The following is a 21,378-nucleotide window of genomic DNA, read 5'->3' on the forward strand; positions in this document are numbered from 1 at the left end:
CGCCCGCGACCCCTGGCGGTTGAGAGGCGCATCGCCGACACCGGGCCCCGCCTCCGCCACGAACCGCGCCCCTCCCCGGGCCCCGCCCCCCTCCCCGGGCCCCCGGGACCGCAGCAGGAGCCGGGGTCTGAGTTCACCCCCCCGCCCCCCGGTCCAGCATCGACCCGAGGCACAAAGCTCCGGGCACGGGCAGGTCTGGGGCAGCTTTTTACGTTTCAGCACGTCGATACGTTTCCAATAAATTTTGTTTTTAAAAAGTCAACGTAAAAAAAAAAAAAAAAAAAAAAGAAAAAAAAAAAAGAATAAAGAGGAGCGATTGCGGCGGGCGAGCAGGCGCTGCGATCCCTTGGCACGGGGCCGCGGCCCCCCGGAGAGCCTCGCCGGCGGAGTCCATCAGGCTGGCGCCTTCTGGGTGCGCAGCACCCCCCCTCAGTTCATGAACTGGGTGTACCCCTCAGCCCCGGTGACGATGACGTCCATCCAGATGCGCATGGCCTCGGCCGAGGGCGCCACCATGTAGTAGAGGCGGTCGTGGGTCTTGACGCAGAAGGTGAGCGCGGGGTTGGGGCTCTGGGGAGGAGAGGGGGGCAGGGTCGGCACCCTGATCCCCTTCACCCCCCCACCCCCCCACCCCCCGCGAAGCTCAGCACCGGGGTCCCGCCGTTGGTGCCCCGAGGAGCCAGCGCCGACAGGAGCCACGGAAAGCTCTGGGAGCGGCCCCGGCGCAAGCTGCCTCCTGCCTGCACGGCGGAGGGTGATGGGGGGACCGCGATTGCTGGGGGTCCTGGCGGACACCGGGGCGGCAGCAGCGCCTGGCTCTCACCTTCGCCGCGCTGCGCAGGTGGTCGTAGTAAACCTCTTCGATGGCTTGGAAGTAGATGACGCCCTTCAGCTTCGTCTCGTGTTTATCTGCCCGAGAGAAGGGACCAGTGTCAACCATGGCACTGGGGGCGATGGCACGGGGAGGGGGCGATGGCACAGGGCAGCGCAGGCACTCACCCACGTAGTAGGAGAGGGTGCGCTTCATGCGGTCAAAGACAAACCAGCGCTTCTTCCAAGACTTGATCTTGCCACCCATCTTGACGAGGTAGCCCTTGCACATCTTCTCCGTCAGGATGACGTGGTAGCAAGTGTCCACGCTGTGGCCCGAGGACTCAATGTGCAGCCGCAGGTCAAAATCCTCCTTGCGGATGGGGAGGTACCGGGTCAGGGGACGAGCCTGGAAAAGCAACACAGCCCTGCAAAGGCCGCCAAGAGCCGTGTGTCCCCACTGGGACCCCGGCAGGGAGCTGGGTCTGCCTCGCCAGCTGGGCTGGCAAAGGGGACCCTGCGCTGGAGGGGGCAGCCTGCCCCGCACCTGTGAGAATTGCTTCTCCCGCAGCTTGACCTCCTTCTCCACCAGCTTCTGCCGCCGTGCGGTCTCATCCTGCAGCCGGCGTTCCAGCTGCTCCCGGCGCCGGCGCTCGTCCTCCAGCGCCTGCCGCCGCAGCTCCATCTCCCGCTCCTGTCAGCACGCACAGGCGCTCAGCCCCGGGGACGGGGGACCCGCTCCCCGGCCGGCCGCGGTGCTGGTGCCCCCGCTCACCCGGGACTCCATCAGCCGCGACTTCTCCGCGTGCGCCTCCTTCAGCATCTTCTCCATCTCCTCGATCTTCCCCGCATCCATCCCGCTGGCACTGCAAGACAGCCGCAGCTGCCATCCCAGCGGGAAGGACCTCGAGCCCATGGCGTGGCCACCAGAGCGACTGTCCTTCTGGCCGCGGGAGCTGGCCCCGGCGTTACCTGGAGATGTTGTCAGGCGAACAGGCGGAGTTGTTGCCAGTGGAGATGCTGGTCTCCATGCTGTCCGAGCTCTCCAGGCTGAGGGTGTCGTATGCATGGTCCAGGTCCTCAGCCCGGGGCCCGATGCCGTGGGGACGGTGGTGGTGGAGGATGGAGTGATGCAGGAGTGGGGGGAAGGCGGCAGGAAAGGGGGGCTGCCCATGCAGGGCTTCCCACTGGGACTGAGCCTCAGCAGCCGCTTTCTGCTTCAGCTCTGCCAGCCGTCGCTTCTGCTCCTCGATCACCTGCTGACCTGCGCCACAGGAAGACAACGACATTCACTGAGCGTGCCGCGCTCGGAGCTGCACCGTGGTGGGCGAGGGGACGGCGCGGGCAGGAGAAGACGCCACAGGCGCTGCTGGAGCCACGAAGGGATGGTGGGTGCAGAGGTGGGAGCTGCTGTCACACCTCCCTGGCGAGCATGGCAAGCAGCATTTTTCTGGGCAGGAGGAAGGGGCCCGGGCAGCCAAGGGGGGGCACATGCGCCAGGCTGGCAGGAGCAGGCTGGGCAAAGCATTAGCGGGTTAGGGATGCACAGGGTTGTCCCTAAGTGGACGCCAAGAGGCACCTGGGGTCCTGGGCTGGTCATGCCCCTCCTATGCATAGAAGGTGCCAGCAAACAGCCATGCTGCTGCCTCCGGGCTGCTCTAGGCAGTCCAAGCCGCCCCATGTCTCTACCTGGTAGATCGCCCGGCTGCAAAGGCTCTGCTGGGAGCGGCTCGGCTGGAGACACGCCGTCAGGCAGAGGGGTCGGGAGGGAGAGAGTGGGGGGGGGAAGCAAGAGACCGTGAGAGAGACACTGCGTCCCGCCAGAGTGCCACCGCTGCTGTCCTTGGCCGGGCTCCCTTCTCCACTGCCCGAGTGGCAGCGGGGGAAGCATCTCCCAAAGTCCCGCCACGCCGCAGAGCGACACGGAGCCAGAGCTTACCCTTCTGCTGCAGGGCCAGCTGGCGCTTGGTCTCGATGTCCTGCAGCGTGGCCGCCAGGTTGCGGGGCAGGCTGCCCGCCGGGCTCGGGGGGCCCTGGGCAGGACAGCAGACACTCAGCTGCAGGGACGGGGACAGGGGCTGGCACCGGGCATGCAGGAGCCACGGCCGGGGTGTCCAGGGCCGGGCAATGCCCGGCTCCCCCCAGCAGCCGTACCTTGGGCGAGGGGCTGCGCCCCAGCACGGAGAGGTTGAGCTGTGAGGACGAGGGGGTCCCGCTCTTCATCCGAGAGGTGAGGGCACCAGCGTCACCCTCCGTTTTGGCACGATAGACCTGGGCACAGAGACAGGAAGGTGAGAAGGGCGGGGGGGGAGCTGCAAAAGCCCCGCTGGACAGATGGCTCAGCCGTTGGCGGGGCCGAGCATCCCCTCCCCAGGCCCTGCCCCTGTGTCAGTGACATCTTGGCAGGGGTGCAGGCAAAAGGAGGCACCGGCTGCCTGCACCAGGCATGCTGCCTGCTGCAGGACTGCTCTGCCCCTGCCCGCTGCGGCAGCTGGGTGCCCAGCAGTGCCCAGGGCACAGAGCTGGCAGGAACATCCCTGCGCTGCCCCATTCCTGCCGTGGCTGGCAGCCCCGAAGCCTGAGCCCCAGCAGCAGGGAGCCAGGATTACCTGGAGAGGCTTGTGAGAGGAGTGAGCTTTAGCTGGAAGTGGAGGAGGGGAAGAAGGAGGAGAGACAGAGGAGGAGGAGGTCTCAAAGCCAGCCATGACCTCCTGGTACCACTTCTCTAAATCAAGAGCCGGGAGCCACACAGGGCCTCCCGGCAGCTGCCGCTCCATCTGGAGAGAGATGCCGCGTGAGAAAGGAGGCAGGGCAAAATGCAGCGAGAGGCACAGATGCACAGAGATAGAGAGACCGAAGCATCCCTGCCTGTGCCTGCACCACCACCACCCCAGAACAGGACCTACAGACCCCCGGGGACCCTGTGCACTCCCTGGCTGAATCCCAGCAGCTCCAGGACCCCCTTCCTGCTCCTGGGGCTGGCAAGAGCCAACGCAAGCGCCGGGAGGGCGCAGAGACCCCCTGCCCTGCACTGCGGGCTGGGCAGGGCTCAGGCAGGCAGGGAAGCAGCGGGCAGGGCAGCGAGGGGTGCGCAGGCTGGTGAGAGCCCAGGCTGCCGCTCAGCCTCGTCCGCAGCTCGCCCCTTCCCATGCATCCCCACCACCTCCCGAGGAGAGCATGGGGGCGGAGGGAGAGAAATAGGGCACGAACCTCTGCAGAGACGGAAGGAGAAGAGAGAGACGGAGGAGGATGAGGAGGAGGAAGAGGAGCAGCGCAGCCTGAGGATGAAGGAGCTGGCGGGGCGCAGCCCAGCAGGGAAGTGGCAGGGGCGGAGAGGCCCCCCAGGATGCCCGAGAGCTGCTCAACGGTCACATACTGGGCAGAGAGAAGCAGGTTAAACCGGGAGAGTTGGCTCCGAGCAAGAGCAAGCAAGCACAGGGCAACAAGCAGGCGGCTCCAGCCCCAAAAGAGAGTGCCACATCCCCAGGAGGGAGGGTAGCTGGTGCTGGCCTCCGCCCCGGTGCTGGGCACTGGGTCAGGCCCCTGCCTGCTCTGCATCCTCCTCGCCTGGGACTGGCAGCCAGGACCAGGTCCAACAGGCAAAGGGCCGCCCTCCCGCCCCGCTGGGTACTCGCTCTGCTCCCCAGCCCCGCTGCCGCCGCCCCGGAGGGCAAAGCCCTTCTGGAGCAGGTGAGAAGCGCTCCCTGACAGGACCAGGCGGCTCCAGCCTCTGCTCCCTGCACAGCTGCAGCCGGATGAGTCCCCCAGCCCAAGAGCCATGTGGGCTCTGAGCACCTGGGCACACAGGGAGGCCACGCTGCAGCATCCTTGCTGTCCGGGGTGCAGCGGGCAACCCAAGGGAGCAAACCCGAGCATGCTCTCGAGCGGGTACCTCATCGGCTGCGGGAGGTACAGCAAGCAAGAAAGAGCGCTGAGCGGCAGCAGGGGCAGCAGCAGAAGCTTTAGTGTCCGGGCTGGGGCCGTGCGCATTGCTGCAGAACCTGAAAACGTCAGACAGCCTCATGTACTCCTAGAAATCCACGGCGGAGAAGGAGGAGAGTTAGACCCATGCGCTGGCATCATGGTGCTGACCGCAAAGCGAGAGCAAAGCTCCCCGCGTGCGTGTCCCCACCGCCGCCGCCTGCCCAGCCCTTCCCTGCCTTGCTGCCCTCCCTGCCTGCGGCGGCCCCAGCGCCCAGCACCGCGTGGGGAGCGGGGTGCCCAAGCCGGGCTGGGCATCCTGGCACGCCCTCGCTCCTGCGTTTGGCACAGCTTTGCTGGGTGCAGGCTGGGGACGGAGAGCTGCAGCCTGCCCTGCCGAGGCCCCAGGCGCCTTCAGCCGTTCCCATCACCCGGCGTCCCCGGCCACCAGCCCTCCCCAGTGCAACAGCACCGGATGAGGCACCTTGAGCTGCTCTGAGCCAGCTTAAAATCCACTTCCTCACCCTTTCTGAACCAAACACGCTAAAGCTGGGTGTTTGCTCTTTTTCTGGGGAAGCCAGGCTAGCAGGACCCTAAAGGATGCTGTCAGGAGGTGCCTAGCCAGCGGGTAAGCGGGCGGGCAAAGGGGACGCGTGGGGTGCCTGTGCCACACGGCACTGCACCGGGGTTAAAACTAAAGGCGGCAGCCAGGTTGCCCGGTGGGCTCCATAGAGCACCTGAGATCAGGGTCTGAGTGTTAATGAGCGCAGCCGCCAGAAAGCTGAGAAATGCCCCAGCCATGACACCTCAGCCTGCTGCTGGGGGGATGCCCTGCTGCCCAAAGGCGATGTTAGTCCGCCTAAGGGGTCTGGCCGGCGACTTGGCCAAGGAGGGGGCAAGCGAGCAAGCACATGCAGTTAGTCCCGTTACCTCTTGTGCCTTGGGGTAGGAGCGGGCGGCAGGAGAAGCTAAGGAGGCAGCTGCTGCTGGCAGGGGGCTCAGGGGCTTAGTTCCCTCCAACAGCTCATAAGGCTCTGAGATATGGAGGGTCTCCTGTTGGAGGGTAAAGATCACGTAGGCGAGGCGGGCGTGGGCACCAAGGTGGCAGCAGCAGGAGCCCCATCACGGGCATGCACAGGGGGACTCTGCCATCCCGCCCCTCTCCCCAGCAGCGGGTCAGGCGGCACCACGGCCCCCAGGGCCATCGTGGCTCTGGCTCCTCGTTCACAGCCACGAGCAGGGCAATGGGGCGACCCGCTCCCACCTAAGAGCCTTTGGACATGAATGGGAAGGAGTCCCCCATACCGGCACCAAGACAGCCCCACGCTTGCTTTCTAGCAAGGACGGGACCCCAGGCAGTTCCTGCCCTGGGTGCTCCGCAGCCATGCCAAGCCCTTCCCTCATGGGCACTCGCAGCCCTCCCTGAGCCGCCTGCTAAAAGCCAGAACTGCTCTGGGGCTCCTGCAGCACCCGAGCAGCCTGGTGGGGATGCTGCTGCTCCCAAGCCCCACTCTGTTGCACTTCCCTCCCTCCCTCCCAACCTGGTGATGGTCTCTGCAGCCCATGGAGGGGCTCTGAGTGGCCGGGAGCACCTGGCTCTGGCCAGGAGACACTTGGGAGCACAGGAGCCGCTGCAGAGCGGAGCTTGTGGTGCACCAGGCTCATCCCCACTGGCAACAGCAGCTTGGGGTGGCAGTAGAGCATAGGGACCGTATCCCCCTCTCCCCACTTACCTCTCTGAGAGCTGAGGACATTTTGGGGAAGCTCCTGCCGCCTGTGACAAGCTGGTATCGCCTCTCCAGAGACACGAGCTTCTCCTTCTCCTGAGCACAGGGTGACAGCAAGAGCAGAGGCAGCTGATGGCTGCTGACACCCCATGGCCAATCTCACCCCAACTCCCAGCACCTCGGCAACAGCTGGCATGACCTTGTCCCCTGCCTTACAGGGTACAGGGTACAGGTCGGGGAGCACATGTCAACCCCCCGACCGCTGCATTACCTTCTGCAGGAGCTGCAGGACGCTGTTCCTCTCCCTGGCCAGGCGCTCGGCCTCCTGGGCACTCTGCAGCCGGATCTGGGCAGCCTGGGCATCCAGAGCGGCCACCCGCTCCTGGGGAGCGGGCAGCAGGGATGAGCTGGCTGCCGGCAAGCCGCAGGGCTCAGCCGGACCCGCAGGGCACAGCCCTGCCACGCCGGACCCGCTGCCCACCTCCACCCCTACCTTCCTGCGGGCGATGCTGCGGTGGCACTCGGCCCGTCCCTGCAGGAGCTGCTGGCCCCGTGCCTCGCGCTCCTCCTCGAGGCGGCTCTCCCGTTCCAGCTGCTGGAACTCCAGGTCCTCAAACAGCTTGGCCTCCGTCTCCAGCACCTCCGCCTCCTTCGGACACACAAGGGCACAGCGGATCACCCCCTCTGGACAGGCACCTCCACATCCCACAGGCAGGTCTCTCCCGCGAAACCTCCTGCCACGCCCCCACATCCTGCTGGTTCTGGCCAGGAACTCGAACCCGTGGTAAAGCCTGTCTCCAGTGTCCTGCGCGGCAGGCAGGCAGCTTTCCCTCCTGCTCGGCACCAGCCATGTGGTAGACACCAGCAACCTCTGCCCGGCTGGAGACGGCAATGGAGGCACCGGGCACCGGCCAGGTCAGAGCCATCGCGCCCATGAGACAAGGAGCTCGCTGCAGCTGGAGGCTTCACCCAGCCCTCGGAGACTTGCTGCCCCCATTGAACTGCATCCAGGCCGGCACTGTGCCCTCCGGGCAGCAAAAGACCACGCACTAGCATAACCACCAAGAGGCAGCCCCGCGTCGCCGAGCTGACGGGCAGCAGAGCCCCCACGGACAAACACCACGCCAGACAAACGCCTGTACATCCTTCCAGCCTTCAAGCACTGACAGCACATGGTAGCACTCAGCTCAGGGTCTGCCGATGCCACCCCGGCAGCAATTGCATCGTGCTCCCCGTGGGGACGCGTTTCGCCCTGCTCCAGGAGCAGGGCAGCCGTCGCTCCTGCAGCATGGCACGGCACCACCAGCGTCGTGGCTACCGAGGGCTCCCGTGCACCGGGACTGCCCCATCGCCGTCCCTGCCCGTTGCACACCAGGACCTGCGTCCGACACAGGGGTGCCTGCCCTGAGCAGGCTGCAGCAAGGCGGGTTCATCCACACAGTGAGGGCCAGGCATACGCCAGCCACGGGCTGGGAAAGGTCGGCCACTACCGGAAAATACCAGATAAGGGGAAAAAATGCTGCAGACCAGTGGTAACATAAACCCACGGCATCGCGTAAATAAACACTTGTGGGAAATAACTGGAACCGGACACAGGAGGACCCGGCGGTCCCCGAGGGTCCCCAGCCTGCCCTCCGCTGCAGGGCAGGATACATGCTCGCGCCTGCCCAGTGCAGAGGAGCACGGCGGCTCCGTGGCGGCGGTCAGCCCCGCGCTCCGCCAAGCCAGCACCGCGCCCCAGGCCCGGGCGAGCGGCAAGCTTACCAGGACGGCGGTGCCCGGCGCCAGCCGCCTCCAGCCCGGGTGCGACGCTCCCAGTGCAGCCCCGGCTGGCGGGGAAGAGCTGGCCTAAGCTGGAGCGGAGGGAGGTGGGCCATGGTCCGGGAGGGGTGGGGGGAGACACTGACCCTTCGCATCTGCTCCCGCAACTGCTCCCGCATTGACTCGGGGCACTTATCAAGGTGGCTCTTCGACTCATGGTAAAGCGCCCGGAGTTGCTCTAGCTCCTTCCTTTCAGCATCAACCTTTGCCCTTTCCTGAATCAGGGGAGAATGAGACAAAGAAAGAAAAGAAAAGAAAAGAGGGAAAAAAAAAAGAAAGAAGAGAGAAAACACACTTCTCAAATCCGTGCCATGCAGAAGCTGCAGAGTTAGAGAGGGACTCAGCTGGAAGAAGAGGGGGCTCGCAGGGAGGAGCACCACGGCATCTATAGAGGGGTCGAGAGTGCGACAGCCACGGGGACCCGGGCTGGGCGGTGTTAGAGGGGTTACGGCCAGCCCTCAACCTCAGCCTCACGTTTCCATGCTGAAAACCCACTTACGGGCAGGGGAAAGAGCGATGCTTACAGCATGGATAAAGTCACCCCGATCCGGCAAACAGCTGCACCGCGTGCACCTTCTGAAAAACCGCTAACTAGCTTTGCTAATTGACGCTCACCATCCAGGCGCTGCCAATTAAGCACAGTGGGTTCTGTACGCAGGCTAAGGGACCGTGGACCACCCCTCTCCATCAGAAGGAGAGGGCTGCCTGCGGGATGGCAGTGAAAAATGGGAGACTGAGGTCCAAACCTGCTGCCGGAGCTGCTCAGGCTGCATAGTCAGCTGCAGAGCAGACACTGGCTCCTGGCCCCGCAAGAAGGAGGAAGCGTCCCCAGCCCTCCTTCCCATGGCCACAGGAGCAGCATCATGGAGGCTGGCAACACGGTGTTGGCATAGGGGATCACCTCCCGCAGGTCTGGCAGCCCCGTATGGGGGCTAGGCACTGGGAAAGACATGCTGCAAGACACCCCACTCCATGCTGAGGCAGCACAGAGACGCAGGGATCCACGCAAAAGAACACAGGGTGCACGCCACGGGGCGAGACAGGGCTGACACAGACAGGCACCCCAGGACAGAGGCTGCAGGGTGCCCAGGGGGCTCCCAGGCATGCAGAGATGTCAGAGGTGATGGCAGACTTCAGAGCAGCCACCGTTAGTGCAATTAGTGCAGACTGGTTAGGAAAGCGGGTGGTTAGGTCAGCAGAGAGGTTGGGAGAGGGATTTCCCTGTGCTACTCTCCTGGCTCTGCACAAGGCTGCCCCTGGGTAGAGAAGACACTTGCAAAGGGCTGGAAGAGCATAACCAGAACAAAAACCCCAAACGCCACAGGGGCACGGCTGGCAGGCGCAGACAGCAGCTCTGACCAGCCACAGGCAGCCAAACAGCCTGGGACAGCTCCAGCCACGGGGCCAGCCAGACCCCAAGGGACACTGGTGCTGCACCACGGCGGCACAGAGCTGCCGGCAGGATGCGCACGTAGGCTGCACGGGGATGCTGGCAGTGCGGAGTCGGGTCCCGGTGGCTCTCCCACTGCATAGCAGCTCGCCCAGGGCCATGCCACGCTGGCCACAAGGCTGCGGGATGGCTGGCAATCAGCAGCCAAACAAGCGTGCCGTGCACGCAGCGGCGCAGGTGCCTTTGAGCACGGCTGGCAGATCACGGCAGCAAGCGCACCACAGATGACTCCAGGGGAAGGGGGCTGGGACCCCTTCCTCAGCCACCGAGCCGAGTGAAACACCCGCAGCGATTTCCTGGTCACCTCTGGCAAACTGAATTCTACAGTGACGGCTCCATCACGCGTGAAGATGCTGTGACGGGCAGCAGAGTGGGAGGACTCGCCACAAGACACAGCCTCCCAGCAAGGGCAAGGAGCGTGGAGGGCCGAGGCCCCCACCCCAGGGTCAGTGCTGCCCGCTGCAGGCAGCGGTCCTCTGGGCAAGCCCCATGCCACAGAGCCTCCCTGCAAGACCATACCGCATGACAGACAGTGGCCGAACCGCACCCCAAGCATCAGCCCTGCCCTCCTCTGGCAGGGCTGTGGGACCGGTCCCAGGCAGACCGACGGACAGACTGACCAGCCCCACCACGATGTGAACCCAGAGGGGATGCTCCTCGATGCCTCTGCAGAGCTCGGGACCAGAGGATGCGCTCCCAGGGGAACATCACAGCACGGGGCACCACGGCACTGGCCGCAAGCACCAGGGTGGGCATGGCCTGGCCCACGCTGGGGGAGCCCTGACCCAGGGCGCTCACCTTGTCCCGCTCCTTCCGGATGCTGGCGTCCAGGCTGGAGAGCTTCTCCTGCAGCTGCTGCACCGCCTCCTGCTCCTGCCGCAGCCGCGCCGCCTCTGACTCCCGCTCACCCTGCAGCAGCGCCCGCTCCATCTCCGCCTGGATGGGCACGGCCGTGTCAGGATGGCTGCCCCGGCCGGACCTGGCTCATACCCACAGGATCGGGCGCTGGCTGGCGATGGCAGCGAGCTGTGGGGACCTGGTGGGGTGCCCCGTCCCCTCACCTCTCGCGATGTCTCCTGCAGCTGCTGCTCCAGCTCCTTGACACGGCTCTTCAGCTGGTCCAGGCGGCCGAGCACACCGGCGCGCTCCTCCTCCAGCCGCTGTGCCTCCTTGGCCCGGGGTCCTGCCAGCTCCTCGTGCTGCAGAGAGGGCAGGTTGGCACGGCATGGCACAGCACGGCACGGCACGGCACGGCACGACCGTCTCCTCACCTCGTGGTGGGTGCTCTCAGTGCTGCTGCATTCCTCCTTCAGGTTCTCCTCGTCCGACCTCTCCAGGCTCTCCCTCTGCCGCAGCTCCTTGGCGGCACGGCCCAGAGCCACGGCACCCCTGGGCACCCGCTGGCCAGTATCGGTGTCGCCAGCCAGGAGCCGGTGCACGCCGCCCGGCTCGGTGCCATCTGTCTTGGTGTACTCGGCGCAGAGGTTCAGGATGGTCTCCAGGCGCTGCCGCTCCTGCGAGGAAGAGCGGTCAGCACGGCACCCATCCCGGTACATGCCGCAACCAGAGCCCACAGGACCCCGTGCTGACGGCAGGCGCCGGGACGCGGGCTCACGCCCTGCCCTGCCCACGTACTGGGACAGGCTGGGACATCGCAAACCCCAACGCAGCCCACCCCGACCCTGTGCTGGAGCCAGGCATGCGATGTACCGGGAGCTGGAGACGGACTAATTACAGGCGGCAGTGCTGGCTGCCGAGTGCCGCCGCTATTTCTAGGCAGTGACTCAGGCCACCCGCGCCAGGCGTGAGTCAGGGCTGAGCAAACAGGGCTCCCGCTGCACGGCCCCCAGGACCGGCAGATGCATGGGGCAAACCCCACCCAGGCAGCTGCTGGCTCCATAAAAACTCCGTCCACCCTAAATATAGGCGCAGCGCCCACGAAGCCACAGCACCGTCGCTGGCAGACGTGGCCCGGGCAGGGCTGGACGAGTCGCGGATGGTTTGGCAAAGCCGGGGGGAGCACCACAACTTCAGCTGGCAGCCCCACGGAGCAATGCCGACCCCACAGGTTTCCCTGGGCTGCTGCGAGCCAGAGGCTTTGTGCTCCCAGAGAGCTGCCGTGCACCACCGGCCGCTCCTGGCCATAATCCCCCCAGATAAGCTGGCAGCCAGGCAGCTGCAGCAAATCCATGAGAGGCAAGGGCCGGGTTTTTAAAGCAGCAAAAGGCGTTTGCAAAGAAGGCATCCTACGCTGGAACACGGTCCTGCACCCCCCTCCCAGCCCCGGGTCTCACCAGGCGCTCCATCTCCTGCTCCCGCACCCGCTCCTGCTGCTGCCACCGGTGATACTCCAGCAGCTCGTCCTCATTGTCGCTGATCTCCGTGATGCTGTTCTTGCGCTCCCGTGGCCCCACCGGTGGCCGTGGGTCCCCCAAGGGCTTCCTCAGGGTGCGGGGACTCTGCCGGGGCGAGGGCATGGCGGGGGACCCCAGCCCGTAAGCCGGGCTCAGGCAGGTGCCGAAGCTGGGGCGGCGCTTGGGGGTCTCTGCCAGCAGCGGGGGCGAGGGGCTCCCGGCACCCCTTGGCTCCTCCGGGCCCTTGCGCCTGGTGCGAGGGCTGCCGGGCACCTCCCTGCCCAGCCGGGGCTGCGGGGAGGGGGCATCAGGGGCTGCCCGGGGGCTGGCAGCCCGGCGCGACAAGGAGGGGCTCAGCGGGGGAAGCTCCCGCATGCTCTCCATGTTCCTCCTGGCTGCCCGCGGGCTCTCGGGGGGCTGCAGCCGGGCCTCTGGGACCACCCTGCTGGTGGGCTGCCGGCTGGGGGGCAGTGGGTCCCGTGGCTCCCGGAAGGGGCTGGGGGGCCGTTCCTGCAGGGCTGCCCGCAGCCGCGGTGCCACCCTGGGGGTCAGCCGAGGGCTGCCTGCCCGGTGGTCCCCGAGCCTCTCAGCCGGCCACGGCTCACCAGGACCCCCACCGGGTGGTGGGGGTGGGCGCTGGGGGGGTGGCTGCACAGCATGGTTGTAGCTGGAGGAGCGGAGTGGGACGAGGGGGGGCACGGCCGGACCTTGCTCCTGGCTGCTGGGCGAGGGGCTGGTGTAGCCACCGCTGCTGGCTGGGGAGGAGAGGGGGGAGAAGGCGGGGGAGGTGTTCTCGTAGCTGGAGCCCCCCGACATGGCCCCGGGGCTGGGTGGGGGAGACAGGAGGCAACGCCCACCCCCGTTCACCACTGGGGAGAGGGGGGACCGGCTGCAGGCAGGTGGCTTCTTGCCGCCGGGGGACGCTGGCTCCTCCAGCACCAGCGAGTCCATGATGTCCTGCAGGTCCTTCTCAATGGAGCTGACAAGGGAGCTGTGGCTGGGACACCCATGCTCAGCCGGCTGGCGGCCACCATTCACCATGGCCTCGGGCTCTGCGGGGAGACATGGGAGCAGGTGTCAGCGCGGCAAGACCCCCCTGCAGCCCTTACCCAGGCTGGGGTCCCACGGAGCAGCCCCGCAGCACCCCTCCACGCAACCTTGCAGAGCCAGCGCCAGGTTGCAGCTCCTCTCCCCCGCACCCCAAGCTGCCCGTGTGCCGGTGCCGCTGTTTCCCGCGCCGGCTGGGGAGCCAGACCAGGGAGGAGGCCGGCATCCCGCTGGCCCCATCACCAGGGAGACAGAAACCTGATAGCGCGGCCCAGCCGCCTGCTCCCAACATCCCTGCGCTGCCGGCAGCTCCCGGCCCCGCTCCCCGGGGAGCAGCTGCCCGCACCAGCCGCCAGCGCCCACCGCTCATCCCTGGCACGCTCTGGCACCCTGGCGAGGGGGCAGAGATGCGACGGCCGAAAGCCACCGAACGCAGACCCGCAGCACGTCCAGACCCACCGCCACATGGCCCGCAGCCTCCCCGTGCCCCTGGCTGGCGTGCCCCCTGCCCGGGCCGCCCTGCTCTCCCGGCGCAGCACTGATGTGCCTGTCACTCAGGGGATGAGCTAATAGTGGCAGGCGCGGAGCCTGGCCAGGACACAGCGTGCCACCCGGGCTGCGTCACCCCCTGGCACCCAGCGGCTCCCCCGCAGCGTCCGGCAATGCCTCCATGCCCAGAGATGTGCCGCAGCCCTGCCTGCCTGAGGCTGTCCCATCCCGTGGGGCAGAGAGGGACCGCGCGGGGCCCATGCAGGCAGCGGCTGTGGGATGCTCCGCAGCAGCAGGATGCTCTGCGGCCACGACACCTCCCCGTGTCCCTCCTCCCATCCCCAGCTGCGGGGCACATTGCCTTCCCAGCACACACGTGGCATGAGGAGGCTGCCAAGCTCCTCTCCCCGTGCCAGGGCGTGCCGGTCGGGGCAGGGAGAAGGGCTGCCAGCCCAGGGACTGCTGCTGGGGGTTCGGACATCCCCAGGAGCCAGGCATGGCGCCGGACCTCAGCACAGGCACTTGTCCCATCAGCCCCGCAGCCAGACAGACAGCAAGATAAGCAGCCGGCGAGATGAAGGACTGCAGACGGGGAAACGGCCTTCGCAGCCTCCACATGGCCACCACATCATGTAAACACTGGCCCCAAGGCAGCCGGGGGACCCTGCGCACACCGCATCCCTGGCACAGGCTGACGGGTGATGGCTCTGCCACGGCCAGGCTGGGCAGAGGCGGGAGCCGTGCCTCACTGCCCTCGCAATTACCCTCTTCCAAGGCAGTATTAATCATTAACAAACGCCAGCGCAGCTGCCATGCCGAGTCAACGGCCGGCACATCCGCGGCTGGGAGCGAGCCCCGCTCCCGAATGCAGCTGCCTGGGCAGGACAGGGCTGGGAGAGCATCAGGTGCTGGGAAGGCTGGCAGCGCGGGACCAGGAGCACCCTGGCATCCCCACCACCCCGCCTGGCGCCATGTGGGGTCACCTACTTGCTGGCAGCCCGTAGAGAGCCGCCGGGCTCCTGCCCCCCGACGGGATCATGCTCTTCATCCACTTGGCCTCGGCAGGGTGGTTGAAGCGGAGGAATGTGGCCTGGCCCAGGCAGATGGTGCACCCTGGGGAGAGAGGGGAGAGCGCTCAGCCGCCGGTCAGCCAGCCGCCCCGGAGCGGTGCCGGAGAGGCTGGGCGCTGCCTGGCCCTGCTACGCGTCCCCGGGAGGGGAGCGGGCTCCTGCCGTCGGCAGAGGCTTAGGGGGAGGCTGAAATCCAGGTCACTCCCCGGCAGCTGCAGGCAGCGCGTCGCGGGCGCAGGCACAGCTGGGGTCCCTGCCGGGGGCCGCGCTGCCGCGGGGGAGCTGGCGGCGCTCCAGGGCCTGCGCGGCTGCCAGCTGCAGACAAGACAGCTCCTGTCCCCAGCCGCAAAGCACCTCTTCTTGGCCCAAAGCGGCAGCCCTCTCGGGGGACGGCCGCCGAGCAGCCACCGGGCCGGGGAGCAGGGCTCCCCGCAGCGCCGGGGAGCCGTGTGCCGGCAGCGGGGGGCGGCGGGCAGCTGGAAGGCTCCGTGTTACAGACACACCCCGCTTTGAAGCGCCTGCCAGGGCTCCGGGGAGAGGCTCGCCCTGCACCGGCAGCCGCAGCTGAAAATCCCTCGCCGGAGGGGACGCGGGTTTCGGAGCAGCCGGCAGCCCAGGCTCGGGGCAAGGTGAGCAAGAGGCCGTTCGGGCGAACGCCGTCGCCGCCGGGGGGGCCCGGCTTCCTCGCCCGAGCTCTGGGGAGGGAAGGAGCGGTGCTGCCCGGCAGGCGCGGCCGCAGCCCCCCGGCTCGCCGAGCCCGTCCTGCCTGCCAGGCAGCGATGCCAGCGCCCGGCCCGGCAGCGGCCGCTCCAGCCCAGCGGCTCCTCCGGCTCGGGGCATGACCGACCTCCGCCTCGCCCGCGCCCCGGCCCCGGCGTGCATCACGTCTGCAAAGCGGGGTCCCCCGCGCCCCGAGCGTCGGCCTGGCAGCCCCACGGCTGGGCTGCCGCGGGGGCTGACCCTGCCCCGCGGCGTCCCCGCCCGCTCGCCTCGCCGGCGGCCCCTCGGGCAGAGGGACGGGGGCTCGGCTGGCCCCCACCCGCGCCCCGCACAGCCCAGCCCTCGCCACCCGCCCTGGGAACGGCGGGACCCGCCGTCCGTCACACCGCGGCCGTCGCGCCCCTTCTCCGGCGGCCACGTGGCTGCCATTGTCCCCCCCGAGGGGACGCCCGCGGCAGCCCCACCCGCGTGGGGTCCCCCCCGTCCCCGGCGAGGCAGGGGGAGGCGCGGGTGGGCCGCAGCCCGGCCGCCCCCAGGGGCGGCGAGGGGGCCGTGCAACCCCCGGGGGGGGGGCCGGCAGCGCCCCCCACCCCCACAGCCCCGACCGCGGACACGCGTGCCCCGCCACACTCACCGCGCCGCCGCCGCCGCCGCCGCCGCCGCCGCCCGGGCAGCGCCGCGCACCGCCCCCGGGGAGGGGCGGCGGGGGGCGGGCGGGGACGGCGGGGGCCGGGCCTCTCGCTGCCCCGCCGCCTGGGCGGAGGGGCCGGGCCGTGCCGGGAGAGGGGACACGGCGGGGCAGCCGAGCTCTTTCCTGCCTTCACCTCCCCTTCCCACACGCCGTCAGCATGGGTGCCGTGGCGAGGGCGCTCTGCCCCGCATCCCAGGCGCCGCGCGGTCCCCGGGCACACGGCGAAGCCGGTTCCCAACCGGTGCCGGCGTCCGGCACATCCCCACCTCGCGGCAAAGGGGTACGAGCATCCGAGTGCGGGATGGATCCGCAAGCAGCTCGGCACCCGCCAGCACGACCCGCCAGCCAACGCCGGGTCCCGCTCCGGAGGAGCGCGGAGAATCCACAGAATCTAGAGTTCTATAGAAGCTATAATCTATAGTTTTATGAATCCTACCCTGGGTGAGGCGCGTGGGCCGCCGGAGCGGCACGCCGTCGATGGCGCAGGCGTTGCCGCAGGGGTGCAGGGTGAGCGTCCCCCGCACGTTCTCAATGTAGCAGTGCTGGGGCGCCAGCCCGGGGCCCTGCAGGACGATGTCCCTCGCGGCCGTGCCGATGGTGGTCCTCCCTGCCGGCAGAGAGGGCGGCTCAGCGTCCCCACCGCCGGCGTGCCCGTGGGCACCCCGCGGCAGCCGGCACTCACCTTCCTCCAGGGGCAGGAGCGTGATGGCGGTGCTGAGCCGGCCGCTGCCCAGGCTCACCAAGTGCGGCTTCTCCGTCTGCACCTTCAGCCCCTTGCCCGTGTCGATCAGGTCCAGGGGGCTGTTCTGCAGGGGGAGAGGGGAGGGATGCTCGCAGCTCCCGCGGTGCGGCCCGCGCCCCCGTGCTGCCCACCTGCCTCGGGCTGCTCGGAAACAGCTGTGCGTGTAGGCAGGGAGCGAAGCCCAGGCAGGGCATTCCGGGAGCTGAGGGCTTCCTCCTGCCCGTGCTGCCCGCCCGGGGGAGCGGAGGTGAGCCGCTGAGGGAGCAGAAGATCCCTGGAGCTTGGGCTGCGTCTGAGAGGATCCGAGCTGCCAGCCGCTTAGCTCAATTGGCTTTGCCATCGATCCCGTAATAGGATTGGGGCAAAGAGAAGCCGGAGGGCAGCGCTGGTTGCCCACGGCAGGGCTGGCTGTGGAGGAGAAGGGCTGCCGGCCAGACCCCCGTGCTCCCACAGGGTAGAGGTCCCACGGCCATGTGCACTCACCTGGATGATGGTCTGGACTCTGCGGGTCGGGCTGGCAGGGATCCTGCCAGGTGCCTCCATGGTTCCCACTCGGAGACACCGGGCACTCTCAGGCGCAGGCTTCTACCAGGAGAAAACAGAGGACATCACCACAGTTGACCACGCAGGGCACGACTCTGTTGTATTCCTCCTGCACATCCCTGCCCGCATCCTGCATGTCTGGCAGCCTGTGCATGAGCTTCACAAACCCTACCCCACCCCAAACTGGCGTTTGCCAGCAAGGGGATTCCCCAGTTCCCCTCCTGAGCGCCTGTCTCCAGCCCCGCAGCAGCTGCCCGAAGCCAGTGGCCATCCCGGCCTGGCAAGGCACGTGGCCCCGTCCGCCCTGGGAAAGCCGCATGCATGCACCAAGCGTCAGCACGGGACACGGTGCCAGAAGGAGCCGGCGTGCTGGCTTGGCTTTGGGGAGGTGGTGTGGGAAACACCCGCCCTCAATGCGAGAGCGATGTGCAGCCGGACCCCGATGGCTGCTGGTGGACAACACCACATGAGCACAGGATCCATCTGTCCCAGCAACATCTGCCTGCTCGTACACGGCCCGCAGCACACCCACACGTGCCATGAGTGCCCATCCCCAGCACCTGGGCATGCACCTTTGCTCCTGCACAGCCAAGCGGCAGCACTTTGGGACACACAAGCCCAGCTGAGTGCGCTGCGTCCCTGCCTGCACCCTGCGTAGCCAGCACAGGCGCCCACGCCAGGCTGGCAGGGCTGCCGCCCACAGGAGCAGCCACCCGCTGCCGTTCTCTGCGCAGGCAGGAGGCGGCTTGGGGAGGAACAGTTTCCGTCACCCGGCGCTCACAGCACCGTCACAGCCCGGGATGCTCCAGGGTTACTAAATTTACCGTCTGCTGCTCCCCATGTCCCTCCCTTCCGCCCCGGCCTGGACAAACGTGGCTTAACCCTTTCTGGGAAGGCTGGGGCAGATGGACTGGGGAGCGCTCCCACCCCCGTTAGGGACCCTGGTCCCAGGGCAGCGGGGGGCACCGGGAGGAGCCATAGGCTTGGATCCCTGCATCATCACCCATGGTCCCCTCAGCCCCAGTGTCCCGCGGGGTTTGAGACCCCCCCCCACCTCGGCCAGTGCTGGGCTCAACTGCGGGGGTGAGCGGATGGCTATTACACACTGCGGAAAAAATGAAACGCTGGAAAACACCAGGCGTGGGATCCAGGGCTGGGACAGAGCCCAGGCAGCTCCGTGGGACGCAGGGCCAGCCACCCCACAGTGAGGGCTCCGTGGGGACTGTAGCCGCCCCGCACGGACTGGGGCCAGCTCGGCTGGAGTGGGGGGGAAGAAGAGATGCGGTACCCCAGGAGCAGCTCCCCAGTGCCCACTGGTTGCCAAGGAGGGACCCCCTGCTTTCCCTTACCTGCCACGCAGTGCTGGCCTGGGCACCGAGCGGGACCCTCCATGGCAGCGTTCCCATATCCCCCGGGTGCAGGGGGGGAACGCTTCCCAGCATCAAGAGACCCCACAGCCCAGCCGAGCCCCTGCCCCTCTCCTGCACCCAGGCCCCATCATAATGTCCAGGAAGGAGGAAAAGCCAGGAGGGGCCAGGCTGCTGCATAGGAAGGGAGCGGGGCCGCGGTGGGATCCTGTGCTGGCGTTAACCCCTTCCCAGCATGACTGTACCAGTGGGGTTGAATACAGCATCATGGAGGACCCCCAGCCCCACCACCCAGGGGATCCATCCCTGCTCCTGCCCATCGCCTGGTGGCCAAACTCGCTCCACCCAGCACCCTTCATTCTCCAAGCAGCCCTGCCTGCCCATGAGCTGGAGAGTGACTATGGCATCTGGCTGCTCCCCTACGCCCACCCTACCCACAGACAGTCCCCAGCCCCCTGGCATCGCCCTCCACCCCAGCAGAGCCCCTCACCTGGCTCCTCACTGCGCAGGAGACGCCTGCCGTCCCCCCAGCCCGTCCCTCGGGGGATGCAGCCCCTCTCCAGCCGGCTCTGCCGGAGGAATGCGGGGCAGGAGTGCAGCCGCCCCGGCCGGCGCCCCACTGCTGGAGCGGACAAGGCGGCCTTTCTTCTCCCGCCACTGCCTGCAGAACGCGCTGCTTGTTCCCGCCGGGGGAAGCGGCGAAGGCAGCAAATGCCAAGGGGTCGGGCTCGGTTACCGCCCAGCAGCTCACGGCCCCCATGCCTGCCGTGCGCAGGGCTGCCCGCTCGGCCCTGGCTTCCCAGAGGACAAAAGCCCCTTTCTTCTCCCGGTGAGGGCAGAGGCCTCACCTGGGAGGACGCCCAGCCCTGCCGCCACGGGGCCCCCGCTGACGCCGGATGGGCTGCGTGCAGACACGTTGCCCCACTGCCACTGTACTCCTGGGGAGCCCCTGCACCCCACCGCCCACGGCTGCGATCTGCCTGCCTGCCCTGAGCCCGCGCAGGCAGGGGCACTCAGGGGAGTGCCCCTGCTCGACCCACGGCTGCCCACCGAGTCACAACCCGGGCACGCACGGCCTGCCTCGCACCCTACCAGTGTGGCCGGGAGCCAGCAGCTGGGGGGCAGACCCTGGAGCCGCAGCGTGTGCCGTAGGCCAGGGCACGGCCAGGGCACGGCCGGCCGACCCGCGCTCGCACAGGGCTGTGCCGATGTACCGGAGCATAGCCTGGCACCCTGCCACAAGCCCAAAGGTGCCCCAGCTGCCCCTCACCCGCGATGCAGCGTGCGAGGGATGGGCGCACGGCATCCCGCGGCACGGCCTTTCCTCCCCACCCGCAGCCGAGTGAGTCACGGGAGGCAGCTGGAGCGGCCGAGCTAACGGGTGCGCACCACGCAGCATCGCAGCCTCCGTCCAACTTGGCTGCCTGCTTGCTCCCCATCTGCTAACGTGCTTAGGGCGCGCTTACCCCTTCCCACACCCTCTGTCCCGGTAAACAACCGACCCTTCCGTCGGCAGCTGGAAAGAGGGAGCCTGTCTCTGGCACAAAGCTGGAGGAGAGTGAGGAGCCTGTTCCTGGCCACTACCTCCGAGCCTGGGATCTGCCCCACGCCGAGCAGGGAAGACCCAGCCGGCCCCATCCCACCCGGGCGAGGGGCGGCGGGGGCTGCTTCACGGTTACTGGGGCAACGCAACGCTCCTGGCAATAACATCACCGTAAATCAGCTGCCAGACAGCTCCGGCGGGAGCCAAGGAATCCCGGCCACGCCCGCTGATCTCAGCGCTCCCGGGAAGCGCTCCTGCACCGCTGCGGTGCGGCAAAGCTGCGCTCCGGCCGAGGCCCTGCCGGCATCGCGCCTCGGGGTCTCCGCGGGCTGGGGACTGCCCACCACATGTTTGGGCCGGGGAGGGCATGCATTGCTGCTCTCCTGCACCTGATGCTCCCCGAGATGAGCCAGCTCCGAGGGCTAGTGATGCCATGCACCGTCCCGACCGCTGCCGGAGCTCAAGCACCGAGCCCAGCATCAGCACGTGCCTCCAGCCACCGCAGCATGGGGAAACCGCCACCGCTGAGCTCCAGGACCCCTCGTAAGGTTGTACGATAGAGTCTCATTCATCAAAGCCCTCTCATAGCAAACAATGGCTTCTCACCTGCAGGCCAGACACGTGGCTCAGCTCAGCGGGGAGCACCTGCGGCTCCTTACTGACAGCTCAGGGACCGCAGCACAGGATGGGTCTTGGATGGAGTTCCTGGCACGAACCCATCGCCCAGCCCTGTGTTGGGTGCGAGAGGTGCGAGGGTGAACCTCACCTCTCTGAAACGGGCATCGCTCGCTCTGTTCCTGTGTCCGGCCATCACCAAGCGCTGCCTCATCACACAAACCCACGGTTGCATCGTCCCGTGGACACGTGGCATTGTGCGGGAAACCCAAACGTACCACAGAGTTGCCGAAAAAACCCACCTGGGCAGCTGTGCCCCGCTGTCGCCTGGTCTCCGTGCCGCCCGTGGCGTGCGGCCAGTGGATTCGCCCCGCTGCGGCCCCGGGCTGCTGCCCGGGGAGGGCTGGGGGCTCGCAGAGCAGCTGGAAGGGTGCGAGAGCGGCAGCTCTCCGGAGCAGCAGCTGGAAA

The 21,378-nt window shown here is 67.8% G+C and overlaps 1 protein-coding gene across 14 annotated transcripts; it reads right to left on the minus strand.

The window, feature by feature from the left end:
• Window positions 1-194: 194 nt before the first annotated feature.
• On the minus strand, window positions 195-21,361 carry PHLDB1 (pleckstrin homology like domain family B member 1). Of its 14 annotated transcripts, none has more exons than XM_075116155.1 (26): window positions 21,213-21,361; window positions 17,326-17,427; window positions 16,783-16,906; window positions 16,537-16,707; window positions 14,607-14,732; window positions 12,024-13,135; window positions 11,001-11,243; window positions 10,791-10,928; window positions 10,528-10,665; window positions 8,366-8,494; window positions 6,952-7,107; window positions 6,730-6,840; window positions 6,465-6,554; window positions 5,662-5,784; window positions 4,703-4,840; window positions 4,021-4,185; window positions 3,420-3,587; window positions 2,965-3,081; window positions 2,750-2,867; window positions 2,500-2,544; window positions 1,783-2,074; window positions 1,586-1,676; window positions 1,358-1,504; window positions 1,000-1,219; window positions 824-909; window positions 195-570 (listed from the first exon to the last, which is right to left on the minus strand). In XM_075116155.1, exons 2-26 carry the CDS (start codon window positions 17,383-17,385, stop codon window positions 430-432), a joined length of 4,449 nt encoding a protein of 1,482 aa, XP_074972256.1. In that variant the 5' UTR covers window positions 17,386-17,427; window positions 21,213-21,361; the 3' UTR covers window positions 195-429. The 14 variants fall into 14 exon arrangements, with proteins under 14 accessions (XP_074972256.1, XP_074972254.1, XP_074972253.1 ...); XM_075116153.1 differs by lacking the exon at window positions 21,213-21,361 and adding an exon at window positions 19,243-19,527 and having other exon boundaries at window positions 2,750-2,843; XM_075116152.1 differs by lacking the exon at window positions 21,213-21,361 and adding an exon at window positions 19,243-19,527.
• Between the last annotated feature and the right edge of the window lie 17 nt (window positions 21,362-21,378).

Source organism: Phalacrocorax aristotelis, chromosome 22 (assembly GCF_949628215.1).
Source record: "Phalacrocorax aristotelis chromosome 22, bGulAri2.1, whole genome shotgun sequence".
NCBI lineage: Eukaryota > Metazoa > Chordata > Aves > Suliformes > Phalacrocoracidae > Phalacrocorax > Phalacrocorax aristotelis.

Bases quoted from the DNA above. Each gene is read 5' to 3' on its own strand.
- PHLDB1 (XM_075116152.1), bottom strand. From the start codon at position 19,512: ATGGGGGCCGTGAGCTGCTGGGCGGTAACCGAGCCCGACCCCTTGGCA. The intron at 16,907-17,325 runs GTGAGTGCACAT...CTCCCCCTGCAG, and splicing joins GAGTCCAGACCATCATCCAG to AACAGCCCCCTGGACCTGAT. The intron at 13,136-14,606 runs GTAGGTGACCCC...GTCTCCCCGCAG, and splicing joins TCTCTACGGGCTGCCAGCAA to AGCCCGAGGCCATGGTGAAT.